The sequence below is a fragment of the Pipistrellus kuhlii genome, unplaced genomic scaffold (assembly GCF_014108245.1).
Source record: "Pipistrellus kuhlii isolate mPipKuh1 unplaced genomic scaffold, mPipKuh1.p scaffold_m20_p_2, whole genome shotgun sequence".
In the NCBI taxonomy this organism is placed as follows: Eukaryota; Metazoa; Chordata; class Mammalia; order Chiroptera; family Vespertilionidae; genus Pipistrellus; species Pipistrellus kuhlii.
Window position 1 is genome coordinate 100692684 of NW_023425515.1, and position 27825 is coordinate 100720508.

Genomic DNA, 27825 nt, shown 5'->3' on the forward strand with positions numbered 1-27825 from the left:
ACAAGCAATGGGAAAGAGTTTAAAGGAAGGAAAATGGGTGCCACATCAACTGAACAAAAGACAAATGGAAAACCAAAAAGTTATCAATAAAATGTTGATTCAAGGGCACAAAAGAAAGTCTTTTTTGCATCGAATTGTGACTGGTGATGAAAAGTGGATGTATTTTGAGAATCCCTAAGGCACAAAATCATGGGTTGACCCAGGTCTGCAAGGCCAAATCGCTTTGGGAAGAAGACAATGCTCTGCATTTGGTGTGATCAGGAAGGTGTGAATTATGAGCTTCTAAAATCAGGTGAAACCAATTATTGTCAGTAGCAATTAGTATTTGCTACTGACAACAATCAATCAATTTGAACCATGCTTTGATTGTGAAACGACCAGAATGTGCCAGAAGACACGACAAAGTAATTTTGCTTCATGATAATGCACCATCACACACTTCAAAATCAGTTCCAGACACATTAAAAGATCTTGCCTGGGAAGTATTAATTCACCCGCCATGTTCACCAGAGCTTGCTTCTTCAGATTACCACTTGTTCTGATCTATGGCACATGCACTTTCTAAGCAGCACTTCAGAACGTACGAAGAAGTGGAAATTTGGGTCTCTGAATAGTTTGTCTCAAAACAAGAAAAGTTCTATTGGGACAGTATCCACAAATTACCTGAAAAATGGGGGAAATGTATAGCTAGTGATGGACATTACTTTGAATAAAGCATATATATATATATATATATATTATTGATTTTTCACAGAGAGGAAAGTAAAGGGATAGAGAGGTAGAAACATTGATGAGAGAGAAACATCGACCAGCTGCCTCCTGCACCTCCCCAACCGGGGATGTGCCCACAACCAATGTACATGCCTTTGACCGGAATCGAACCTGGGGCCTTTCAGTCCGCTCTATCCACTGAGCCAAACCAGTTTCGGCAAATAAAGCACTTTTGATGTTTCTCTTGAAATTATCATGTTTTCTCTGATTACAAAATCCACATTATTAACCGATACACCTGGTACATAGCCTCTTTATTCTGCCCATTGGAAAACTATTATCCTTCTAGGCTCAGTTAGATGCCCTCTTTCCTTTTTCTTGTTGTTACCTGTGAGTATCTTTTCTCCTCTAGTCTAGAATATAGGTCTTCAAGATCAGGATTCATCTTTGTAGAATTATGTGAATTTTTATCATGATACCTTGAAGTAGTAAATATTTGGTAAATGTAATTGGTGTGCAGTCACTTTTTTAATTTATCAAAATTTCTATTTTCTTGTCTCTAGTTAAAGAAGAAAAACCTGAGAGTTGGTCACAAAAAATGTCAAACAATCAGGTAAGCTTTCTTAAAATGAAATACCTAATAGCCAGCTTCTTATTGCAGTTGGTGGGTTTGTGGTATATGACTGAATTTTGCAGCCAAATTTCCTATCAAATTCATAAGTTATGTGGCAAGAGGTGCTTAAGTATAACCTAAGAGTCATTGGATAGTAGGTTAAACAGCTAGAGTTCAGGATTTGGAACTAGAAATACCTGAAATCTTAATAGTTGGGTGGCTGGAGCTATTCACTACTTCTCTCAGCTTCGAGGTCTTCATCTTTAAAAAATAGATAAAAATAGATCACTTGTCTCTCTGAACACATATCATCTAAACATGCCTACATACATAAATACACGTATCCTATCTAATAAAAGAGTAATATGCAAATTGACCATCACTCCAACACGCAAGATGGCTGCTCCCATGTGGACACAAGATGGCTACCACAAGATGGCCAGCAGGGGAAGGCAGTTGAGAGGGATCAGGCCTGCAAGGGAGGGCAGTTGGGGGCCAGTAAGCCTGCAGGGGAGGGCAGTTAGGGGTGACTAGGCTGGCAGAGGAGGAAAGTTGGGGGCAACTGGGCCTGCAGGGGAGAGCAGTTGGGGGTGACCAGACCTGCAGGGGATAGTAGTTAGGGGCAATCAGGTTGGCAGGGGAGCCGTGAGGCATCAATCAGGCTAACAGGTTATGGGGTGATCAGGCTGGCAGGCAGAAGCAGTTAAGGGCAATCAGGAAGGCAAGCAGGCGAGCAGTTGGGAGCCAGCAGTCCTGGGTTGTGAGAGGGATGTCCGATTACTGTGATCAGGCCTAAACACAAATTTTGTGCACCGGGCCTCTAGTTTATACCTAAATATAAATGTGCAAAGTATGTGTATATATACAACAAAAATATGTGGATCATGCCAAAACCGGTTTGGCTCAGTGGTAGAGCATTGATTTGCGGACTGAAAGGTCCCAGGTTCGATTCCAGTCAAGGGCATGTACATTGGTTGCGGGCACATCCCCAGTAGGGAGTGTGCAAGAGGCAGCTGGTCGATGTTTCTGTCTCATCGATGTTTCTAGCTCTCTATCTCTCTCCCTTCCTCTCTGTAAAAAATCAATAAAATATATATTTTTTTTTAAATATGTGGATCAACATAGTAAAGTTACTGGTTAATTCTGCCAAACTAAGTTGCAGAGAGGAACTGAAGTTTATGTTTTATTTTATGTAGTCTCTGCTTTTTGATAAGAATATATATATTCTATAATCAAAGTATAACAAATTTTAATCTATAAAAAGTCAGTATGTGACATAATGATGTGCATATGTTCTATATGTATATTGTATTCTAATACAGAATTTGAAAGAAATCAGATTCTTATAACTACTAAACTAGAGGCCCAGTGCAGGAAATTCATGCACGGGTGGCGTCCCTCAGCCCAGTCAGCACCCTCTCCAATCAGGGACCCCTCAGGGGATATCCAACTGCTGGTAGTAGGACATCCCTCTCACAATCTGGAACCGCTGGCTCCTAACTGCTCACCTGCCTGCCTAGTTTACCCTTAACTGCCCCCCCTGCCATCTTGGTCACCCCCCCCCCCCAACTACCCTTCTGCCAGCCTGGTCACCCTATAACTGTCCAGAAGGAAGTCGGTCGGCTAGAAGATGTTTGGTTACCCGGTCTAATTAGCATATTATCCTTTTATTAGTATAGGTGATATCTTAGCAGAATATGTGTCTTTAGCATAAAATAGTTTGTTAGTAAATAGAATTCAATAATAACTAGATATCAGTAAAATGGTTTAATTATATGACTTTTAAGACCCTGTTCTGCAACTCTTATGCTATGATTTCCTTTATTCTAGAAAAGGGTTTATAAATGTTTCATGCCATGGATTTTTGGTGAAGTCTATGGAGTCTCTTAAAATCCTATCTAATAAAAGAGTAATATGCAAATTGACCATCACTCCAATAAACAAGATGGCTGCCCCCATGTGGACACAAGATGTCCACCACAAGATGGCCTGCAGGGAAGGCAGTTGTGGGCAGTTAGGGGTGACCAGGCCAGCAGAGGAGGGCAGTTGGGGAAGACTAGGCAAGGAAGGAAGGGCAGTTAGTGGGGGACCCAGGCCTGCAGGGGAGGGCAGTTGGGAGACACAAGTACTCCAGAGGAGGGTAGTTGGGGGGGGGTCATGCCTGCAGGGGAGAGCAATTAGGGGGACCGGGCCTGCAGGGGATGGTAGTTGGGACCAGGCCTTCAGGGGGGAGAAATTTGGGGGTTACCAGGCCTGCAGGGGAGGGCAGTTAGGGGTGATCACACTAGCAGAGGAGGGCAGTTGGGGGAGACCAGGCCAGCAAGGGAGGGCAGTTGGGGGGGACCCAGCCCTAAAGGGGAGGGCAGTTGTGGGGACCAGGCCTGCAGAAGAGGGCAATTGGGGGGGACCAGGCCTGCAGGAGAGGGCAGTTGTGGGCGATCAGGCTAGCAGGGAGGGCAGTTAGGGGGGACCAGGTCAGCATGGGAGGGCAGTTGTGGGAGACCAGGCCTGCAGGGGAGGACAATTGCGGGGGGGGGGGGGGTAGAGCAGGACAGCAGAGGAGGGCAGTTGGGGGCAAAGGGGACTGGGTCTTCAGGGGAGGACAGTTGAGGGGAGCCTAGGACTACGGGGAGGGGAGTTAGGGGTAACCGGGCCTATAGGGGAGGGTAGTAGGGGGGACAGGTCTACAGGGGAGGGCAGTTAGGAGTGATCAGGCCAGCAGGGAAGGGAAGTTAGGGATGACCAATCCAGCAGGGGAGGGCAGTTGGAGGAAACCAGGCCTGCAGGGTAGGATATTTAGGGGTGATGAAACTGGCAGGGGATGGCAGTTAGGGGTGACCAGGCTGACAGGGGAGGGCAGTTAGGGGCAATCAGGCCAGCTTCGGAGCAGTTAAGTGTTGATCAGGCTGGCAGGCAGAAGTGGGTTGGGGCAATCAGGCAGAGGCAGGCAAGCAGTTGGGAGCCAGCAGTCCTGAATTGTGAGAGGGATGTCTTACTGCCCATTTAGGCCCGATCCCACTTGTCCATTTAGGCTCGAGATCAGGCCTATACTGGCGGTCAGACATTCCTCAAGGAATCCCAGATTGGAGAGGGTGCAGGGTGGGCTGAGTCACACACACATACACACACATACACGCGCGCATAAATTTCGTGCACCAGGTCTCTAGTAATGTCTTAAAACTAAAATAAAGTACATTCAATGTAAAACAAAACCTGTTATGTTGAAATGGAATTAGAATCACAACTATTGTGGTTTACTGCTTATATTCTTAATTGAAGGAAATTCTAAATTCCTGTTTAGAAAATAGTTAATGAAGATAACGATGTATTTTTTTCCCTCATTCAAGTTTACAGGTCCCCTTTTTTTCTTATGATGTAAAAGTGAAAATACCACATTTTAAAAAGTTTACAGTGATTTATTTAGAGCACTAGTAATTAGTAACTATAAAATTTATTTGCACAAAGAGGTCACTCATACTCTTTTGTAGACATTTGGACAGCCTGGCAAATGTAATACTAAGCTACTGAAGAGAAATGAAAGTACGGAAGTCTCAGAAAATCAAAAGGTTAGGACTGGTTATCTAAATGCCGTTAATAAGGTAAAAGGCCATTTATCTAGCACATGGTTAGATGATTGTTGAAAATTATAAACCATTTTTGTACATACAACTCGTAGCTTTTCCTTTGTCCTTATACTTTCATCTTCATGCACAAAGTATTATTCTTTTAGCCTAACACTGGATTTGAGGACTTTTTAGCATCCTTGAATATCTCCAAAGCAAATGAAGCACAGTCATCTCATCCTGAAGAGCGTCCAAGTGAAGAACATTTGTCACCACAGTCATTTGCTATGGTTCGTATTTTGTAGGAACTTTTGTACTATTTCACCATTAATGACCATGAATACCCACCCCCTGCAACCGATTAAACCCTTTTCTCTCATCTCGTGTGTTGCATCTTTCTTGTCATCCCATGAGAAAAACCAGGCTGTCCTGGGCAATTAAGCCATTTTCTTGTTTTTTTTCTCTTTAGATCATACATAGCTCCCTTGCTTTTTAAACATTGCTGCTTGGTCAAAATTTATGCTGAGCCAAAACTGGTTTGGCTCAGTGGATAGAGCCAAGGTCAGGACTGAAAGGTCCCAGGTTCAATTCCAGTCAAGGGCATGTACCTTGGTTGTGGGCACATCCCTAGTGGGGGGTGTGCAAGAGGCAGCTGATCAATAATTCTCTCTCATCTATGTTTCTAACTCTCTATCCCTCTCTCTTCCTGTCTGTAAAAAATCAATAAAAAATATATATTTTTTAATTATGCTGGGAAATGTTGGGTTTTGTTGTTATTGTTGTTTTCAACTCCAGACTATTGATTTTCCTTATTCTCTATCTCAGAGAAGTTACTGTTTTAATTTTTAACAATGTAACTCATTAAAAGAAGGAACAGTAAGTAAGGGCTGTAATTCTGTTAACTTTTCTCCTGCTACCCTCACTATCTCCATATCACTCATTTTTAAAACAGAAGGGAACACGGATGCTTAAAGAAATTCTAAAAATTGATGGCTCTGGCACTGTGGACCATAAGAACAAAATGAAACAGTTTGGTAATGAAGTCATTGTTTCCTGTAACAGAAGAGATGAATATGGAACTTCCTCACAGCCTAAACAAAATGAGAAATTGAGTAAGTAAACTAAGTACAACTACTAATAACCAGTTTCATTTCAGAAATTCAGATTATTTTTTATCATGTGCTTTTTAAAGGTAAAACTACTTTTATTTTAAAGGAATATAATTAAAAGTAACAATTAGGAGTGTAATTTTTATAACTATGTAGCCAATAGTAGATATATATAATAGTTCGGGTTTGTTTTTTTTGTTGTTGTTTTTTTGTTGTTGTTTTTTGCCAGGACACAGGCTTTATTGAAGAGAAGAGTATACTGCTGGCTGCTTCCAGAGAGAGAGAGGAAAAGAGCGAGGGCTGGGGTGCACCACCTTTTAAGCGGAGGAAAGAGAGGGGACGGGACTTAGGGCACTCAGCACAAGCTGATTGGTGGTTTCATGTAAGGCCTATGATTATGGACCTAAGGACTTAGGAATCCGGGGCTTAGGGTATTTGGCAGGTGTTGATTGGCGGTTCAGTGCTCAGGAATGTCCGGTGGAGTTTAGTCATTCTCCGTCCATCAGTTGGAGGAAGGGAGGATCTATCATTCCAGGCTTCTGGTAATATTTTAAAAAATTGAGAGTCTAGGCAAGGTCAGGGAGCGAAGGTCAGTCTTCCGTAACTGCTTTCAGCAGTCTACCCAGGGTCTCAAAGATTCTGGTGTTCAGTTCTGAATTCAGTGCCAGATAGATCTCTCCCACCTTCTGGTTGGCGAATGCCTTCATTTCGTTCTGCAAGAAACTAGTGAAACAACGCATGAGACAGAGGCCAAAGAGCAAAATTAAGAGTATAAATGCCAGTGGGCCTAATAGTGGGAGGAGCCATGGGTAAGTGAGCAAAAAACAGGTAGTTTTTCCATGCTGGATGAGGGATGCAGCAGCATGATTTCTCCAAGAGACTGGTTGGTGAAGTCTTGAGAGCGATCCTGTTGAGTCACTTAGGAGGTAAAAGCTGGTCCTGAGGCTGCCACAGCATCACTTGTCTGGTTTTGGCTGCTTTTCTGGGCCTGGAGCTGAAAGACAACCTGGGAGTGAAGTTCTTGTTTTCCCAGTTTTGCCCCTTGCTGGGCATTCACATGTTTCTTGTAGGTCTGGTAAGAAAGCGACAAGATTCCGAGGTGTCCTGGTACAGCAGGGTTCGAGAGGTATTCTGAACGAGCCAATCAACTCAGGACCATGCCACCAAGCAGGGCCAGAGGATTTTCCACGTTCACCCGGGTCTTAGGCACCAGTATGTTTCAGCACCAATATAAAAGATGAAATAGAGAGGGCTGGAGGCCGGGATGCCAGGACACAGGCTTTATTGAAGAGAACAGTACCACTGCAGCTGCTTCCAGAGAGAGAGAGAGGAAAAGCAATATATAGTTCTTAAATGTCCATTGTGTATACTGAAATTGTACTATTACATACCCTCCTTCTGCAGATCTCAAGCCTAGAAAGGATTTCACAGTCTAGCCTTTCCCCCCCCCCCCAGCAATTTAAGAATGATTATATAACTTAAATATATCACTTAACTTTTCTAAAATTCCTTTTTTCTATTTACAGAATGAGAGTAACATTTTAAATGACTTGTGATGATTATATGGCATATATAAAGCAGTTAGCACTGTGTCTAGCACATTGTAGGTGCCAAAAATTAATGTTAGTGTTTTGTTAAAATAAGACCAACATAAAAATAAAAGAATCTTTATATCATTAGAAATAGTTAATGGAGGCAGACATTGGAAAGTGGTTACTTACTTGAAATCTACAAAGCCTGTAGCACAACATCTGGCAGGGAGCTGGATTTTAGTAACTATCCATCATTGCTTTTGCTCCTTATTTCTTTATACTTTAGTATTTTGTCTATGTAATTATCTGCAAATAATTACATAGGAAGAATCACTAGGGCAAAAGTTGGTGGGATAGAAGTTTCTCAAAGAACTAAAAAACATTTTGAAATAAACATATCTGAATTTATTGAGGAACAAAATATGGAAGAAAACTAGAGCCTTCTCCCATTTATACTCCAATTAATATTGGGATAAATAATTAAAATTTCAATAACTATTAGGAAACTAGTTATTTAATATAGTGACAGACATGCTCTTAAAATAGAGCAAAATTTAAAACAAAATCGGATAAAGATGGTCCCACTGCCAAAAACAAGTAACTTTTTCTTTGTTTCAGTAGTGAAAAAAAACATACCTGAGAGTCAGGAGTTCAGAATCCAGCCTACGTTGCAGAACTAACACCATTGGTGGCTTCGGGCAAGCCACTTAACCTTTTTTTAGTCTAAGATAGGAAGAGATTTAGATTCATTCTTCACTGAGATATGCTCTTATTCTATTAGTGAGTTTATTGATCATAAAGAATGTGAACTTTTAGAATTTTAAAATTATTTTCTATATAAAAGCTCTTTAAAGACTTAATTTCAGAAAAAAAAATAATTCTAAGAAGCATCATTTGAAGAAACAAAAATGTTCACCTATGGTATCTTAGAATGTAAGATGAATTTCTAAAACTAAAGCCAAAGCCTCAAAACTTAAGAATTAATTATAAATCAGCTCAAGAGAGCCATTTGCTTGTTTAAATTTTGCCTGTAACATAAGTATATAGTCATTAATATCTCAAGATGTTCATTTTTGGCTGTCAGCTACTTATTGTATTTTAAAATCTTTATTTTAATCATATATCATTAATCAGTTACAATCACCTAAAAAATCTTTACTGAACTTTTAGTAATTTTAGGCAGTATTGAATAGTTCTTACATTTGTTTCATGGAAGATTCCCCTCTCTACCTTTTAACAATTTTTTGCTATTATTCTGTGAAACCTTACAATAATTGCCTAATTTGAGATATCATTTAATACAGATATGTCCTATTCTCTGTTTTGGTAGCATCTTATGTGAACAAGCCTCAAAGTGCTAGAGAGTACCATCATGTTCAGTCCATAAACAATGTGTCCTGGCCTGCTTCAAGCCAGATCCCTTCTGTGTCCACACCAGTAACTGAACTCTCGAAAATTTGTTCCCTTATTGGAATGCCACAACCAGACTTCTCCTTTCTTAGAACACCACAGGTATAGTATACTACTGTTCCATTTAAATGTGTTCTTTAACACTGAGCTTAAATAAATTGACTAAAAGTCTTTGGCTAGAAAAAATACATTTTTTAAATTAATTCAACATAATGCCTAGGGAAGGTCAGACCAAATGATGTCTCAGGCCTTATACAACCCTCAGGCCAGAATCTGGTCTAAAAGAATCTTGGTTCAAACTTTTTGATCTTAGAAACTACCCACTTAAAAACAAAAAAACCAAAAAAAAGAACTTTTGTTTACTTGTGTTATATCCATATTTACTATACTATAAATTAAAACTAAAAAGTGTTTAAATGTTTATTTAAAAATAAGTTTTCAAAAAAATTTATAAAATGGTCTTGCTTCACATTTTTGCAAATCTTTTCCATGTCTAGCTTAATAGTAGAAGCTAGATTCTCTTATCTTCTTACTCTCAATCTCTTGTGATACATTGTTTTGGTTGAAATCTATCACATAAACCTATCCTCACACAGATAGTTGAAAAACGGAGCCGGTGTGGTTCAGGGGGAAGACTGGAAGCGGTGCCAAGGTTTGATTCCCATGCCCAGGTTGCTGGCTCAATCCCCAGTAAGGGATGTGCAGTAGGAGGCCAAATCATTGATTTATGTTGTTGCAGAAATTACCAAGCAACTGGAAAACACACAATGGGCACTCCAAAGATTCAGAAAAATCCCTTTATTTGCAGATGCACTAGTGTGGAATCTCAGGGGAGCCAGTCTCCAAAGCCTGAGTATTGGATGTGGGGAGGGAGCGGGGGAAATTTCCCCTTTATCCCCTGAGTTTCTTTGTCTCCCAAATATGGACCAGTCTTCCAGACTTTTCACTGGCTTTGCAAACCCCCCCTACCTCCCCACCCCTGTGGGGTTAGAATGGGGGAAGTGAGATTACTGTATATCCAAAGGTCTGGCCTGGCTGGCGCCAGCACTGTCAACCCCCTCCAGGGGTTATGTATGGTTCATGGTTTATGGCCTCTGTACAATGGAAGTATTCTGGGAAACAGGTTCTGCAAGGCTGGAGAATGGGGCTTAATTATTAGGTGTGCCAGTTACTAATGCAGATTTTGTAATCAGAGAAAACATGATAATTTCAAGAGAAACATCAAAAGTACTTTATTCAAAGTAATGTCCATAGCTAGCTACACATTTCCCCATCTTTCAGGTATCATTCCAATAGAACTGTTCTTGTTTTGAGGCAAACTATTTAGAGACCCAAATTTCCACTTCTTCGTACGTTCTGAAGTGCTGCTTAGAAAGTGCATGTGCCATAGATCAGAACAAGTGGTAATCTGAAGGAGCAAGGTCTGGTGAATACGGTAGGTGGGTTAAAACTTCCCAGGCAAGATCTTTTAACTGGGGTGTGCAGGAGGAAGCTGATTAATGATTCTCATCACTGATGTTTTTACTTCTCTGATTTAACTGGTTTTGAATTGTATGATTGTGCCTCATCATGAAGCAAAATTATTTTGTCCTGTCTTCTGGAACATTCTGGTAGTTTCACAATCAAAGCATGGTTCAAATTGATTGTTTTTGCTACTGACAATAATTAGTTTCACCTGATTTTAGAAGCTCATAATTCACACCTTCCTGATCACACCAAATGCAGAGCATTGTCTTCTTCCCAAAGCGATTTGGCCTTGCAGACCTGGGTCAACCCATGATTTTGTGCCATCGGGATTCTCAAAATACATCCACTTTTCATTACCAGTCACAATTCGATGCAAAAAAAGACTTTCTTTTGTGCCCTTGAATCAACATTTTATTGATAACTTTTTGGTTTTCCATTTGTCTTTTGTTCAGTTGATGTGGCACCCATTTTCCTTCCTTTAAACTCTTTCCCATTGCTTGTAAATTATCAGAAATTGTTTGCTGAGCAATGTTTAATCTTTCTGCAAGTTGTTTTTGAGTTTGACATGCATCTTCATCCAATAATGCTTGTAATTGTTGGTCCTCAAACTTTTTTGGTTGACGTTCTTTGTCTTTCACATCAAAATCATCACTTTTAAAGCATTTAAACCAGCATTCACAAGTATCTTGAGATGGAGTATGTTCAACATAAGCTTCCCGAAGTATATGATAACTTTTAGCAGCACTTTTTTTTCAAAATAAAGTAATGAATTAAAACTTCCTGCAAATGCTCTATTTTGGGCATGAAATTCAGCATTTTTAAGTGTAAAAATATCCATGATGTTAACACCTTCACAAAATTTTAACATTTGAAGTTTTTAAGCTTGCTGTCAATACAACAAAGTAGCATCCATATCAAATCACATATATATATGTGTACTGTAACTCCATCTATTGAAAAAAAATCTGCATTATTAACCGGTATACCTAGTACCGTATTTTTCGGACCATAAGACGCTCTGGACCAAAATACGCACCAGTTTTTAGAGAAGGGAAATGAAGAAAAAAAGATTCTGAAACAAATAGTGTCCTAAAATATTTTATGTGCATTAAAACCCAACATCACAGTCATAAACACATGTAATCAACCCTGTAAAGTAAACAGCAGCATTTAGAACCATTTTAGAGCCGGGCAAGCACACAGAGACCACACAGAGCCGGGCAAGTAAAAAAACTTTTTTTTTTTAAGTATATGTGTAGGCTATATTTGGACCATAAGACGCAGGGACTTTTTCCCCCCACTTCTGGGGGGGCGAAAGTGCGTCTTATGGTCCGAAAAATACGGTATATTGGGTCTAGTAATAATTAATGTCGTTTTAAACATTCGTTTAAAATCTTGCTTGGCGTTGACTTGTATTGACATAACCTTCAAACACGTGGTATCTACAGAACGTGTGAAGTGCAATTAACAAGTTTTGCTTGAAAAAGTTTGTGTTTGGTTTGGTTTTTGTTGCAAAACTAGGGCTAAGAAGATGGCGAATGAAGAGCATATTCAGCACTGCATGCTTTACGAGTTCCAATTAGGAAGAAAAGCAAGTGAGGCTGCAAAAAACATCTGTAGTGCTCTTGGTCAAGATGCAGTTAGCGCCAGAAAATGCCAGCGTTGGTTTGAGAAATTTCGCGAGGGAAATTTTTTGTTAGATGACAAGAGTGGTGGAGGCCATGTGTCCAATTTTGATCAAGAAGCTCTTCAAGCTCTTTTGGTGCAAAATCCTCAAATTACCCAACAAGAGCTTGCGACAACTTTAAATTGTACACAAAAAACAATTTCCAATCAATTGCGTGCACTTGGCAAAGTCCAAAAGTTTGGAAAATGGGTTCCTCCTGAGTTGACCGACAACAACCGTAATCAAAGAGTCACAATTTGCAGTTCGCTCCTCTCTCGTCAAAACCATTTGCCGTTTTTAGAGCAAATTGTTCCCGGAGATGAAAAATGGGTGTTGTATGTTAATTTGAAAAGGCGGCCGCAATGGTTGGACAAAAATGAGGCTCCGCAGCCCACGCCAAAACCTGACTTGCATGCGAAAAAAGTGATGTTGTGTGTTTGGTGGAATTTTAAAGGAATTCTTCATTATGAACTTTTACCATCTAACCAAACCATTACAAGTGCAGTGTATAGTGCCCAATTGGAAAGGTTAGCCCAAGCTTTAAGAGAAAAAGAACCCGCGCTGATTAACTGGAAGGGCGTAATTCTTCACCAGGATAACGCACGACCGCATACTGCAAGAATCACTGCTGAAAAACTGCTCCAGTTGGAATGGGAAGTTCTCCCTCAACCTGCATTTTCTCCTGATATTGCCCCTTCCGATTACCATTTGTTTCGTTCTTTGCAAAACTTTCTTCTTGGAAAAAAATTTAATAATGAAGAATGCCTCAAAAATGCATTGACTGAATTTTTTGCATCAAAATCACAAGAATTTTACAACAGAGGGATTAAAATGCTTCCTGAGCATTGGGCACAAGTAGTAGAAAACAACGGCAACTATATTGTTGATTAAATTTTGTTGTATTGTTTAAATAATTCGATTTTAAAAAAGTATTAGAAAACGACATTAATTATTACTAGATCTAATAGCAAGAATGTGCATCAGAATACTAGTTACTAAAACAGATTAAGATTACTAACCCTCAGTTGTCTTATATTCCTTCTCTCTGAAATCAATAAAAGCAAATCTTAAGGGGAGTTGGAGATTTTAATATCCTTTTCATATAACTGTGGAGATTTGATACTACAATAAAAGGTAGTTTTTCTTGAAAGTTGGTTACAGTGTAGAATCTGAAACTATATCAATGAACTTTATGTCTTATGTGTACTTGAGGGAAAATGAGAGTCCCAAGGCAAATAACATCTTAAAACTATCATGAAAATAGTTTTGACTTTAGCAACCCCTTGGAAGGTGTCTCAGGGACCCTTAGTCTCTCCAGACTGCAATTTTTTTTTAATCAATCTTTATTGTTCATATTATTACAAAGGTTACTCATTTCTTCCCCCCGCACCAGGTTCCCACCCCACCCTCTGCCCTTTCCCCACCCCCCATTGTCCTCATCCATAGGTGCAGTTTATGTTCAGTCTCTTCCCACATCCACCACTCCCCTTTTCCCGGAGAATTGTCAGTCCACTCCCCTCCCATATCTCTGGTTCTATTATAATCAACAGTTAATATTTTTCATCAGGTTTCTTAATTTCCTTGGTTTTTTTTTTTTTTTTAATTAATAAACTTTTATATTTTTAAGAATAAATTTTAAAATCTAATAATTTTAAACCTTGTTTTTTCTGCCCTGGGGACTTTTACTTGTTTACATGTAAACGTGCCCTTAGGCTATCAAAAGGCGTAGCCATTCAAATGTAAATGGACACATTGTTTAAAGATAGCTGCTGGCTGGAATTGGATTACCTGTTCTGGGTAGGAAGGGCTTGTCCTCCCCTTTCTCCATTGAAATTAAGGTATTAGCTTTAAAACCTCTTTTTGGGAAGAGACCTTAAACTTTCAGAACTTTAAATTTTTCAGGTAGTAAATCAATTACTTAGTATTTTCTCAAATCAATAATACCTCCACATGCCCAAGGATACACTTCACACAAAAGTCACTTCCAAATAGATCAACCAACCTCATCCAGACCCCACACAAGGCACTCACAGATCAACACCCCAGCGCTATAATAACTCAGCACATCCAGATTTAAGCCTTCATCACTTGATTCAGCAGACGCTCAACTTCCCCCAAAAGTTTCCAGCCATGTCTGAGAAGCAGCCCTGGGGCATGGGCAGGCGAGGAGCGAGCTGTTCTGGGCCCGGCTGCTTCGGGCCTAGCCTCTGTTGCTCTGGTCCGCTCCACAACCAGCTGCTCCGGGTCTGGCCGCTGCCACTCCGGGCCTGGCTGCTGCCGCTCTGGGCCTGACTGCTCTGGGCCCAGCTGCTCCGGTCTTGGCCACTCCCAGCCTGGCTGCTCCAGGCTTGGCTGCTGCTGCTCTGGGCCTGGCTGCTTCTGACCCAGCCGCTCCAGGCCTGGCCGCTCCTGGCCTGGCTGCTGCTGCTCCGGGCCTGGCTGCTCCGGGGCCGGCTGCTCCCAGCCTGGATGCTCCGGGCTTGGCTGCTGCTGCTCCGGGACTGGTCGCTCCCACCTGGGTGCTCCGGGCTTGGCTGCTGCTGCTCGGGCCTGGCCACTCCCGGCCTGGATGCTCCATGCTTGTGTGCTGCTGCTCTGGGCCCAGCTGCTCCGGGTCTGGCTGCTCTGGGCCTGGCCACCCCCGCCCCAGGCCTGGCTGCCACTTCCCCAGGCCTGGCTGCTCCGGGCCTGGCTGCTGCTGCTCCGGGCCCAGCTGCCACTGCCCTGGACCTGGCCACTCTGGGCCTGGCCGCTGCTGCTCCAACATTCTGTCTTTTTTTTTTTTTTTTTTTAACGCATTTATGTTGCAATGTTGGCTGCTGAGTTGAGTTCTGTCTTAATCTTCGATTTTTCAAGATCTTCTTTGTATTCTTTCTTATGTAATTTTACTATCTTTTGCTATAACTTGATTTCTTCACATTGAAAACTTCTTCAGTTTCTTCCTCCTCGTCCTGGAAGCTCAGCAGGCTGGCCTGCAGTGCCCCTTTGTTTTCCGCTGCCTTCTGCGCGGCTTCAGCCTATTGCAGGGGTCGGCGCCGCCCAGGAAGCAGCCGCCGGCCTCGGCTCCAAGGCCCGTGATCCGCGGTCGAGAGCCCAGCTGCACCTCCCCCCCAGGGGCCCTGTCGCCTGGCTCCTTGCTGGCGCCCTGCTTGCCAGTGACCGGCAGCAGCTACCGCTCCTCATTGCGTTCTTTTCAGACTGGAGTTTTTGTCTCCTCCCCGCTAGGGCAGTCTAGCATCAGAGTCAACATTCCGTCCTCTGCATGCAATGTGCGCAACTGCCGGGGCTCTGCTTTTCGCCGCTCCCCTGGGATTCCACCTCACAGCCCTGTCTCCCTTTGTTTGAGCCTGGGTCCCCAGGGTCTGGCCTAGAACTGGGGTTCAGCCCAGTCCGGGGCTTTTATTTCCTTCCTGCTAGGGAACGCCAGCAAGGTACTCAGCCTCCCCCTCCTCTCCATGCACATGCAGCATATCTCCATACCTTAGGCTTTTTCAGCTCCTCTGATTTTCCTTCTGGTTTTCTCTTTCCTTTTTGTTGTAGAATTTTCAGTCAGTCAACTTTCTGTAGCTCTGGGAAATGTCCATTTTATATTTTAGTTGTATTTTATTGAAACTGTTGTGTGCGACTGCGGTTAGGTGTTTACCTGTGCAGCCATCTTGGATCCTCCCTCTGCTCATTTTTTAATCAAATTCTCCAGCTTGCATCTTGAGGACCACTAGCTACAAGAAAGGTTGTTTTGCTGAAACCAGTTTGGCTCAGTGGATAGAGCATCCACCTGCGGACTGAAAGGTCCTGGGTTCGATTCCAGTCAAGGACATGTATTATACCTTGGTTGTGGGCACATCCCCTGTACGGGGTGTGAAGGAGGCAGCTGATTGATGAGTCTCTCATATCGATGTTTCTAACTCTCTATCCCTCTCTCTTCCTCTCTGTAAAAAATCAATAAAAATATATATTTTTTTAAAAAGGTTGTTTTATCCTTTTTACATCTGAGTTTCTTTTGTTTTGTTTTGTTTTTTTTTTTTTGCTTAAAACAGCATTTTTTTTTTAAGTATATTTTATTGATTTTTTTTGGCCCCCCCTCCCTCCCACACATACCCTCTCTCCCCAGAGTTTTATGTCCATTGGTTGTAATACTTATATGCATGTATACAAGTCCTTCGGTTGATCTTTTATCTCCCCCAGATCTCCCTCCCCTCCCCGCTGTAATTTGACAGTCTGCTTGTTGCTTTACTGGCTCTATACCTTTTAGTTCATCAATTTATAATGTTATTTATTATCCATAAATGAGTGAGGTCATGTGGTGTTTCTCTTTCATTGATTGGCTTATTTCACTCAGCATGTACATCTGAGTTCTTGATACGTTCTTGCCTAAAGCAGAAAGCAGAATTAAATTCTACCTTTTGAAACTGTAAAAGAAAGAATCCCTTTTGTAAAATAAAAAAAAGTATGATGTAAAGAGTTATAATTTAAATGTGAATATAAATCCAGTCAGGACCTCTGAGTTTTTTAGATTTGGGTAATTAATTCATATTGGCAAAAAAACTATTGTTTGGAGGATAGTGTAATGGAGGGGCCAGCAACACATTTTGTTCTGTAAAAATGCAGATAGTAAATATTTCAGGCTTTGCAGGCCATGTGCTCTCTATCACTACTCAGCTGTGTAGCTATAGTATAAAACACCCATGGAAGATACATAAAAGAATAGACTCAGTTGTGTTCCAGTAAAACCTTACAAAAATAAGTACAAGTCCTAGTTTCCCAGGACTTAGTATAAAGAAAACAGTTTTGCTGGCTTTCATTTGCATTAGGATGCTTGACCCTTCAAGTAGCTTAGAAGGCTTTTTTTTTAAATATTGAAAGGTAAGTAATAATTCTAAAGGTTTTGCATGCTAATGCAAAAAAAAATTTTTTTTAATATATTTTACTGACTTTTTACACAGAGGAAGGGAGAGTGATAGAGAGCTAGAAACATCGACCAGCTGCCTCCTGCACACCCCCAATGGGGATGTGCCCGCAACACAGGTACAGGTACATGCCCTTTACCGGAATAGATCCTGGCACCTTATAGTCTGCAGGCCGACGCTCTATCCACTGAATTGAACTGGTTTCGGCCAAAAAAAATTTTTTTAATATATTTTTCTTAATTTCCAAGAAGAAAGGAAAGAGAGAGAGAAATAGAAACATCAGTGATGAGAAGAATCATTAATCAGCTTCCTCCTACACACCCCACACTGGGGATCAATCCTGCAACCTGGGTGTGTGCCCTGACTGGGAATCAACCGTAATCTTCTGTTTCATAGATCAACATTCAATCACTGAGACACGCTGGCTGGGCCTAATGCAAAATTTAAATAGTCCTCTTTTGAATTTCTGAGAGTTTTTTTTTTTTTTAACAGAATGTTAAAATTATTCTACTTGTTTAAACTAAGCTTTGGGGGAAGAAGTTGGTTTCCTAGCCAGATGACTTCAATGACATTTCACATTCTCTTTTTCAGACAATGATAGTTTGCCAGGTGAAATTGCCTAATGGCTTGCTGGTGCATGGGCCACAGTGCCATTCTGAAGAAGAAGCCAAGATCAAAGCTGCACTTTTTGCTTTACAACAATTGGTGAGAACTATTCATGACTTCTCTACTAAGTTTGAATTAATTACTAGAGCTGTTATTGTTGCACTGTCATACAACTTTTAAATACTTCCACAGGGCTCCTTAGGAGTGAATTTCCCTTTGCCTCCACCGATATTTGCAAATTATCCTCCTGCTGTACCACCTGGAACCATTCCTCCAGTTTTTCCCCAATCTACTGGTAAGATAATGTTTGGAGTTGATATATTTACCATAGAAAGATGCATCATTTAAAAATATATATATAAATGTCTAGGGAATAGAAGAAGGAATTGTGAGAAGGTAGCCTGAAAACAGAGCCTGCAGATTCATTTAGTAATGTCATTTCCTTCCTACATTCTCTAGTGTGGCTAGAGTAGAAGAGCATTTTGTTTTGGGCAACCCCATATTCCCCAGAAGCTGCCAACATGAATTTTGGTTTAAGGTAGACATTAAAAACCTTTGGGAGAAAATAGAGATTAAGAGAATAAGAATAGGCTTTGAAGCTGTGGATGTGGAAGACATTGTCCTTCATGATGAGGGAAATGGAGAGTAGAGAGGTTTTTAAGCTAATTGTGTTTCTTAATATTCTCTCATAATTCTCTTTCTCCTTCAAATGTGATGCCTGAATTAGCTCCATGTAGCCAGTGGTGACCTCCTTGTGTGCTAGGGCCTGGGAAAGATCTCTGGGAACTCAGGCTCTTTTGTCCAGGCTCTTTCATTAATGACTTTGAAAAAATAATGGAACTTCTTTGAGACTCCATTTTCTTAATTATGGTAGATGTGCCTAGGATCTCTTTGAGACTAACATTTTACAATTTTTATTATTCTAAATCTTAAGTTCATTAAACATTTATTTTATCACCCTTTTTTCCCAAATGACAGTTGGCTTCTTCATATTCTAATCATTATCATTTTAAAATCAATAACTTATTCACTTCATATTTAGAAAATTACTTTTCTGAGTCTACTATATGCCAGGTATTATTCCAGGAGTTCTACATATATAATCCTCACTAAAAACATTAGAAATGTGAATAACGCTGATTAAACAAGTTATCTTTTCTTGCCTAAACTCCATTAGACTAAAAAATAAGTTATTTTAAAACTGTAAACCTAGGACAGTGGTCAGCAAATTCATTAGTCAACAGAGCCAAATATCAACAGTACAACAATTGAAATTTCTTTTGAGAAACAAAATTTTTAAACTTAAATTATAGTACATTGTTATTAACTTAATTAGGGTACTCCTAAGGTGGTCTTTGCTAAAAACTTAAGGGGCCAAAGAGCCGCATGTGGCTTGAGAGCCGCAATTGCCAACCACTGACATAGGATAAAGAGATGAGAGAGAAAATATCAGCAATTTATAGAATTGAAAAGAATTTGTAATGAGGAAAGCATGTAAAGGAGTAGTAACCAGCATAGTGTAGTATATAGTAGATTTAGGCTATAAACTTCAGTGTCTGTAGAAGAGGATACAAATGAGCTGGGTTGCTGGGTCATCTTGTGCTTTCCTATAAATAAACTGGGAGATCCTGAACATTTTAGGAAAAGAGAATCTCTAAAATCAAAAGAGAATCCAAAACAAAGAGAAAAGAAAGTGACCTAGAAAGAGAGATAATGTAGGAATTAACAATATTGCAACCAAAAAATAAGAAAGTATGAAAAATAATAATTGGAGAACAAGAATCAAATATTGAGCTAATTTTTCAGTAGAAAAAGCCCAAGCAAAGCCATGGAAATCTCAGGAAGAAGAAGAATAGGACAAAATGTGGAAAATAAGAAAGAAGGAACAGTGCATAGATCCAATACCCATGTAATTAGAGTTCCAGAAAAAGAAACCAGAGAGATGGAAAGGAGGGAAAGTATCAAAGAAATGAATAAGAAAGCTTTCTGGACTGAAGGACATGCATCTCTAAACTGAAAGAGCCACCTAACACTTAGCACAATGAATGAGAAGAGATACAGATTGCTTTGAAATTCAGAATAAGAGAGGAGTGGAAATACATTTAAAAGATCAAGAATCAGGCCATGGCATTGATTGGTATGGCTCAATGGAAGAGCATTGGCCTGCTCACCAAAGAGTCACAGGTTCAATTCTCAGTCAAGGACACATAACTGTGTTGCAAGTTCATTCTCCAGTTGGGGTACATGCAAGGAGGCAGCCAAGCGATGTATCTCAGATTAATTCCTCTCCCCCCCTGTTCTTTCTCCTCTCCCTCTATCTCTTCTCTCACTTTCACTCTCTCTAAAAATCAATGGAAAAAAATATCCTTAGGTGAGGATTAAGAACAATCAGGCCCTAGCCAGTCTTTCTCAGTGGTTAGAGTGTCAGCCAGTGCACTTCTTGGTCATGGATTCAATTCCTGTTCAAGGGCATGTACCTGGGTTGCAGGTTCGAACCTCAAGTGTGCATTCAGGAGGCAACCAGTCAATGTATCTCTCTCATATCAATGTTTCTCCTTTTCTCTTTTCTTCCTTCCCTTCCTCTCTCCCTCCTCTCTCTCTCTAAAAATCAATAGAAAAAATATCCTTGGGTAAGAATTAACAAAAAAAATTTTTGAAAAAAGAAAGATTAAGAATTAGAATGGTATTTTATTGTTTAGCAGAAGGTCAAAGCTAGAAAGCAGTTGAGCATTGAATCCTGAGGCAGAATTAGTTTCATCTGATTTTTCTGAATAGCCAAACTGAATCATCTTAATATTACAACTGCTACCAAAGTTCCTTATAGGTATTATCAAGACCTAGTTTTCTCAACCTTTTTAGTTTTCTTCATCAGAATTTGTGTATGTATAATTCAGAACACTGTATTATGATTCCCCTAATACAAAAATGTCTTAAAGGGCTTAATTTTAATTAAGTTATGCTATGTTATAGTTCTGCCTTTATCTCTCTGAAAAGGAAGTTTGAACACAATATATATCTTCTTCAATGGCAGTGTACTGTGTAATACAGGGGTGCCCACATGCTGCACTGACACTGCCTACATAAGAATCACCTGTGGAGCTTGTTAACAGTACAGATTCCTGGGCCTCTCTGACTGGTTTATTAAATCTGAGACTTTGCCCAGGAATTTATATTTCACAAACTCCCGAAGTGATTCATTATACAACCTTAAATCAGGTTTGGTTCAGTATACAACCTTAAATCAAGTTTGGAAACTCCTGGTTCAATGTGCTTTTAACCCTTTGCACTCTGAACCATTCTGGACATTGGCTACCAGCTACTCGACGCTCCTTTGCAGCGGACACATGTGTTGAATTAACTCAATTCCCGTAATCACTAATTAACTGCAATGTCCCCCCTGAGAGGGGACATCCGAGTGATATGCTAGAATTCCGATGTCCCCTGAGAGGGGACAGCGGAGTGCAAAGGGTTAATAAGAAACAAGATATAGCCGAGACCGGTTTGGCTCAATGGATAGAGCATCAGCTTGGGGACTAACGGGTCCCGGGTTCGATTCCGGTCAAGGGAATGTACCTTGGTTGCGGGCATATCCCCAGTAGGGGGTGTGCAAGAGGCAGCTGATCGATGACTCTCTCTCATCGATGTTTCTAACTCTCTATCTCTCTCCCTTCTTCTCTGTACAAAGTCAATAAAATATATTTAAAAAAAAAAGAAACAAGATATAATTTTTTTTAAGAGAGAAAGGAAAGGAGAAGGACGGAGGGAGGGAAGGAGAGAGAGAGAGAGAGGAGCATAGATGTGAGAGTGGAACATCAGTTGGCTCCCTCCTGCATGCCCATTACTGAGGATTGAGCAGGCAACCCGGGTATGGACCCTGACCTGGAATCACACCAGGAACCTTTCAGTGCATAGGACGATGCTCAACCAATTGAGCCACACCAGCCAGGGAAGATGTAAATTTTTTTAAATTCCTGAGTTAAAAATATTAGAATAAAGAAAAGGAAGATTGTACATGTCATGAAAGTGACCACATTTGAACACTTGGGCTTTTGAGGACGGTTTTGTAGGCTGGGAACACTATGGAAGCAACTTAGCATTGGGGGCAGGTGAGATCCTTAAGATTTCTCTCTTTGTGTCCTGGCTTTTGTCCCCCAAGCGACAGCTTCAGTAACCCTTTATTATTTTTAAAGTATTGCTACAGATATTCTTAAAGCTCACATCAATATATATTGTTCTTGGCCATTATAGGCTAGACAGCATAATGATAAGCTGACTTATGTAAATTGTTCATAGTCCTAGGAGGGACTTCTGATGTTGAATGTTATAAGCAAGATTAATCTTAAGTTAAGCCAAAACTGGTTTGGCTCGGTGGATAAAGCGTCAGGCCTGACTCAAGGGTCCCGGGTTTGATTCCAGTCAAGAGCATGTATCTTGGTTGCGGGCACATTTCCAGTAGGGGTCGTGCAAGAGGCAGCTGATGGATGTTTCTCTCTCATTAATGTTTCTGACTCTCTATCCCTCTCCCTTCCTCTCTAAAAAATCAATAAAATATATATATTAAAAAAAAAAAAAAAGATTAACCTTAAGTGTGTGCCTCTTTGCCCAAGTAAAAAAAAAAGACTAAGAAGCATAGCACAAGGAAGTCTTACATTTCAGGGCTTTGATGAATCCATTTTACTAAAATAGAAATTTTCTGTGATTTTTAACAGCTAATATAATGCCTTCATCATCTCATTTCTTTGGCTCAGTGCCATGGGGAGCACCAGTGACAGTTCCTGGAAAGCCCTTTCATCATACTTCATATTCTGGGGCCATGCCCATGGCTGGGGGAATGGCAGGTGGTTTGCACAATCAATTCATACCTCTACAGGTGAGACCTGGAAATAAAATTATTGTGTTTTAAGAGAATTTCTTAGTGCTCAAAGATGATTGATGATAGAATAATGTGTTTATTCAATAACTAGAGGCGCGGTGCATAAAATAGGAAATTCGTGCACGGGGAGGGGCGGGGAGTGTTGTCCCTCAGCCCAGCCTGCACTCTCTCCAATCTGGGACCCCTCAAGGGATGTCCAACTGCCCATTTAGGCCTAATCCTAACTGGTAGGATCTGGCCTAAATGGGCAGTCGGACATCTTTCTCACAATCCAGGACTGCTGGCTCCCAACTCTTTGCCTGCCTGCCTTCCTGATTGCCCCTAACTGCTTCTATCTGCCAGCCTGATCACCCCTCCCCTGCCAGCTTGATTGATGCCTAACTGCTCCCCTGCCAGCCATGTTGCCCCTAACTGCCCTCCCCTAAAGGCCTGGTCACCCCTAACTGCCCTCCTCTGCAGGCCTGGTCATCCCTAACTCCTCTCCCCTGCAGGCCTGGGTCCCTCCATCTGCCCTTCCCTTCAGGCCCAGTCACCTCCAACTTCCCTCCTCTGCTGATCTGGTCACCCTTAACTGTCCTCCTCTGTAGGTTTGATCGCCCCCAACTGCTCACCCTTGCAGGTCTGGTCCCTCCCAACTGCCCTCTCCTGCTGGCCATCTTGTGGCGGCCATCTTGCGTGTTGGAGTGATGGTCAATTTGCATATTACTCTTTTATTAGATAGGATTACCTTCACTGCCAACTCAGAAGCTGAGTATTGGTTTGGGTCCTGAGATTGTGACCAGTGATACCAGTCTGGCCGAGTCCCTGCTGTCTGAATTTATGTTCTAATAAATAATAATAATTGCTGCAAATAATGATATCCTTTTCAAGCACAAAGTGATTTAAAATCAGGAATATAAATTTTATTTATATTCACTGTATGAAAATTTTTTAGATATTTTATTTCTTAACTATAAATTCTTTTAATTTCTAAAGTCTCGGTTTGGAAATTTACAATTAGAAGTTACAAGTCAGCAATGATCAACAAATATTACCAGCATGATTTATGATATTTTCTGACACTAGTTTTTTTTAGCCTACATTGTTAATCGATGATTCCTTTATTTCTTAAAGGTCACTAAAAAAAGGGTTGCAAACAAAAAGAACTTTGAGAATAAGGCCCAGAGTTCTCAAGCCACCCCACTTCAGACTAGCCAGCCAGAGTCTTCTGATGTCACCAAAGTGATTCCACAGGAGAGTTCATCAGCTCCCTTCAAATCCTCTCAGATTACTCAGCCTGCATCTTCCTTTCAAGTTGAAGCTGCCTCTCAAGGCCATAGTATGTCTCACCGTAAGTCAGCACCCAGCTCTTCTTCAAGAAGAAAATCAAGAAAACTAGCTGTCAATTTTGACATTTCTAAATCTTCTGAATAAATGTGGTACTTGGAGTTAAATTAACTTATTTTCACCCATCTTTTTATAAATCTATATCGGTGTCTCATAAAAAAAATAGAATGCGCAATTTTAAAATAATATGTTTCAATTGAAAAATTTTAAGTTGTGGAGCACTTTTCATGCTGTTTAAAAGACTATATATCAAATTGTGCATCTTAAATATGTGCAGTTTGCTTTATGTTAATTATACTTCACTAAAGCTATTTTTTAAAAAGAATAAATTTAAAGCTTGTGTGAAAATAATACTAGCAGACTAAGCATTAAAATGGACGACTCTGACTACTGAGTCCTGCACTATGAATTAGACATCATATTGCAATAATAATAAACATTTTTTACACCATCATTGAGGGATAATTAAATGGAGCATGAAAATTGGGCCCCAAGTACAATTTACTGGATATGAATTTCATTTTTTTTAAATGATGTAACAGAATTGTCAGGAGACTGCCTCTTATGTACATGTATTTTAATGTATCTTCTATTGTCTTTGTGAGTCTGGTAGACCTGCTCTGAACTGATTACACTGCATGGTGCTGCCAGTTTTGCTTTATTCCAAATTTTGTACCAAAGCAACTTTAGAATACTGGTCAGAATATTTCACTTAGCTACTTACAATTATAAATAGCAATCTAGATTTAAGCAACTAATTACTGTATTTGTAGATATTCAATAACCAGCATTTATAATTTTGAATAAAATTAAGTTTCAAAATTTACAGGGTACAATGATTATAAATTAATCTTCCAGTAGAATCAAGTAGAAGCTATTAATCATGATAACTAATGATGTTGCATTATTATTTTGTAGAGCTCACTTGCACAGCTGCACTAAATGTTGGTCCCCGTTTAGTGCTTCCTGGCTGAGGGAATTCTAGTTCTAATATCCAAGCACATGTATTACAAGCACAATACCATTGTGGTGTGCATTATTTCCATTGTCTCCCTGCTGCCTGGTCAGCACCAGCACTTGGTCTTTGCATGTCTTGTCGGGGGTATTGTTCAAGCTCTGGCTCTTAGTATTCTTTTAAAGTTTTTGAAAATTTATCAGTAGCCCTGGGACTGAATTTTTATATATATTTTTATCCTTTAGTTTTTATGATGTGCTTATATTTTTAAGGAAATAAGTTATCTTTTTTCTTTTTAAGTTAGAACCACAATTTTTATATGGAGTTGCTTCTTATATCTAACTTCATTGAGTGCATTGGACACTCTGCCATGAGTCTTAGAGTGGTCTCTCTGTTTAAAGTGCTGGCCTTGACCAAGTGGATTCCTTTAACTGCTGGTTTCAGAGTTTCTCTAAATGTGTATAAGCTATTTGTATATTAATAGTGCCTTTAGTATAAGAGGTAAATGTTCATTACCTATCATTTGTTATGGTCATGTGAGTCTGTGATCTTAATTTCTTTCCTAGATTTACACTTCAGCAGGGTCCAGCAGTTCCTTTTTGAGAGTGTTTCTTTTATCTCTAGTAGGATCTTGAATAATTATGTTCAAATAATTCTCAGCATTTGTCTTTGTTGCCTCACAAGCTATTTGTTTTAAAAGGAAATATCTGTTATGGGAATACAATACAAAAAAGTTAAATTGTGACAGTAATGTTCTATTTAAAGTATATAATGTTTTTCACCTTCTGTAACTATACAAACTCCAGCATTCAATAATTGCCTCCCACATCACTTCTGTGGGACCACTCTATAAACAGTGCACAGCTCACAGATTTTTTTAGATCACAGAGCAAGGAATGCGCACCAACTGAAAACTCCAAGAAAAATTTCAGTAAGCATGATGCCACTGAACTAGTAAGGATATTCCCGTATCTGAGCAAAAAGCAAATTGATAGTTCTATATGGATAGGCAGTAAACATGTTTCTCTTTGTTCCTTCTTCTCTTTTTTTAAAAACATATTATCCTAAAGGTCAACAGTAAAGAGATTATGGAAGGGAGCTCTGTAATGACTAGGCATTGCTCTGTATTCTTTTCCCCATGTAGACTTACTCTAAATGTGGGCCCAACATCCATAGGAGATGTGCCCTCCCTGTGGGGATAGGCTGTTTTATCTCATGAAATTTTGAGGAGAGTGGACCCATTGATAGTTTGGGAAACTTACAGTTTTTTTCTTTTTGGGTGGGGCCGACTCAACCACCCCAAAGTTTAGTTATCTGTTTGTTCCACAATTGGATCTGCTGTGGAGCGTTGAAGATGCCGAAGAGCAGGGTCGCCAGAGGCTCTCATGTTTCCACATAACTAACTGGAGCAGTTAATTTTAAGTATTCTTGTTCAGTAATGTTTCTTTTCCTTTCTTTTTGAGTGAAGTAAGTGAATTTAGAAGCTTGATCTTCCCAGTTTCGTTGTTTCTGTTCACAATTTCTGACATTACCTGAGCTTTATAATTTGGCAGAAAGAATGTACTAATTGATTTAAACATTGAGTAGACCAAAGTCTTAAACATCTGATGATAAAAAGATAAAGAGATCCTTTTTACTCCCTATTGAGAGGAAGGACGAAGAACTTGAGGCAGGTTTTTTGTTGTTTACTTCTTTTTCTCTGATCAGGTATTTGCTTTAAATTTAGACTGATACTTTCAAACTTATCTTAGTTTTTAAAATACTGGGGAGAGAGAAGGTGGTTGGAATAAGGAAACCAGTTAAATAAGACATATCCAATCACTGCTTTGTCAGACTATTTTATATCTTCTAGCTCAAGGAAGCAGATAAGCTTTAGGATCTGTTTCATTTACTTTTTAAGCATCTGTTTTATTTCTGTGAGTAAATCATACATTTGCATAGTGGTTGTCTTCTTTTTACCTGAAGATAGAATTGGAGATCCATTATAGTTCTACCATGCTTCATCTCATTGGTCCACAATTTTTAAAACAACTGTGTACAATAGCCCAGCTTTTTGAGCTTGGTGTTTACCTGTAAACATAATTTTTTCCAATAGTTTCAGCAGTTGGTATGCTGCCTAGGCCCACCAGTTAAGTTTCTATAGATGTTTCAGTCACTTGAAGCCAAATCCCTTTCCCATTTCTAATGAAATAATATAAGAGAATTTGGTCCACAGTTTGCTTTAAGTTCTTTTCTTTCTTTCTTCTCTTTGTCTTGGGGTTTTTTTGTTTTGGTTTGGTTTGGGTTTTTGCCTCTCATCCCTTACATTTTATTTTGCCTGCACATAGTTGCTTTGTAGAGTGTTTTCATATATTTTGATATATGAGTAAGAACGTGCTGTGTCATCAAATGTTCCACAGTTTGTTCATTTAAACAATATGATTAAGTATAAGTCATACATGTATATTTTAATTCCTTTCTTTTCTCACATAACTATTTTATAAGTAACTAGAATTTTTCATCAGATCTTATACAGAGCAATATTTTATTAAAAACTCAAAAGGGAAGAAACTTTTATGCTCATTTTGTAGTTTTTTTTTAAATATCTTTACATTATCTGCAATTAAAGTGTTTTAAACTTGCATTAGAATGGACTTCAAATGTATTATTGTGTTGTTCATTTGTAAATTTATAGCATGAAGTTAGCCTCAAAACATTGTGCAAAAAGATTTTTAAGTGTAATAATCACTGAAAGAGTTTAAACATTGTACATGTTAAATGCTATATGGATTTTAATTAAACACTTGAGAATGATTTTATAAGCTGTTTATTCTTGTATGTTTGCATTAATATCAGAAGCGGAAATATTGCACTTGTCATTTAAATTCCATATCCTTTTATACCTGTATTTTGGATTTACATTTAGTGTAAACTAGCCAGCATGTTTGGTAGGAAAAGTCTAAATTGTAGACTCAGGTAGCCACTCTTCTGATCTTAACTCTACTGCTTACTAGTTGTAAATGGGTCAGTATCTATTAACATTGACAAGTTAGGTAAGGTTTATGTACAGTTTCTTTATCTCCTAAGTAAGAAAACAACACCCTTGTA

At 39.7% G+C, this 27825-nt stretch overlaps 1 protein-coding gene across 6 annotated transcripts in view; it reads left to right on the forward strand.

The window, feature by feature from the left end:
- The window catches only part of XRN1 (5'-3' exoribonuclease 1), a 207972-nt gene extending 180436 nt beyond the window's left edge, over positions 1–27536 (forward strand). For 3 of the 6 annotated variants that reach the window (XM_036447784.2, XM_045584132.1, XM_045584133.1), the window contains 9 exons: positions 1275–1324; positions 4813–4923; positions 5055–5177; positions 5840–5999; positions 8859–9040; positions 17570–17683; positions 17777–17879; positions 22294–22454; positions 23571–27536. In XM_036447784.2, the coding sequence (XP_036303677.1) occupies positions 1275–1324; positions 4813–4923; positions 5055–5177; positions 5840–5999; positions 8859–9040; positions 17570–17683; positions 17777–17879; positions 22294–22454; positions 23571–23870 (1304 nt within the window). In that variant the 3' untranslated portion in view covers positions 23871–27536. The remainder of the gene's footprint in view (positions 1–1274; positions 1325–4812; positions 4924–5054; positions 5178–5839; positions 6000–8858; positions 9041–17569; positions 17684–17776; positions 17880–22293; positions 22455–23570) is intronic. The other 3 variants (XM_036447787.2, XM_036447785.2, XM_036447786.2) reach the window with 3 other exon arrangements.
- Positions 27537–27825: the final 289 nt, after the last annotated feature.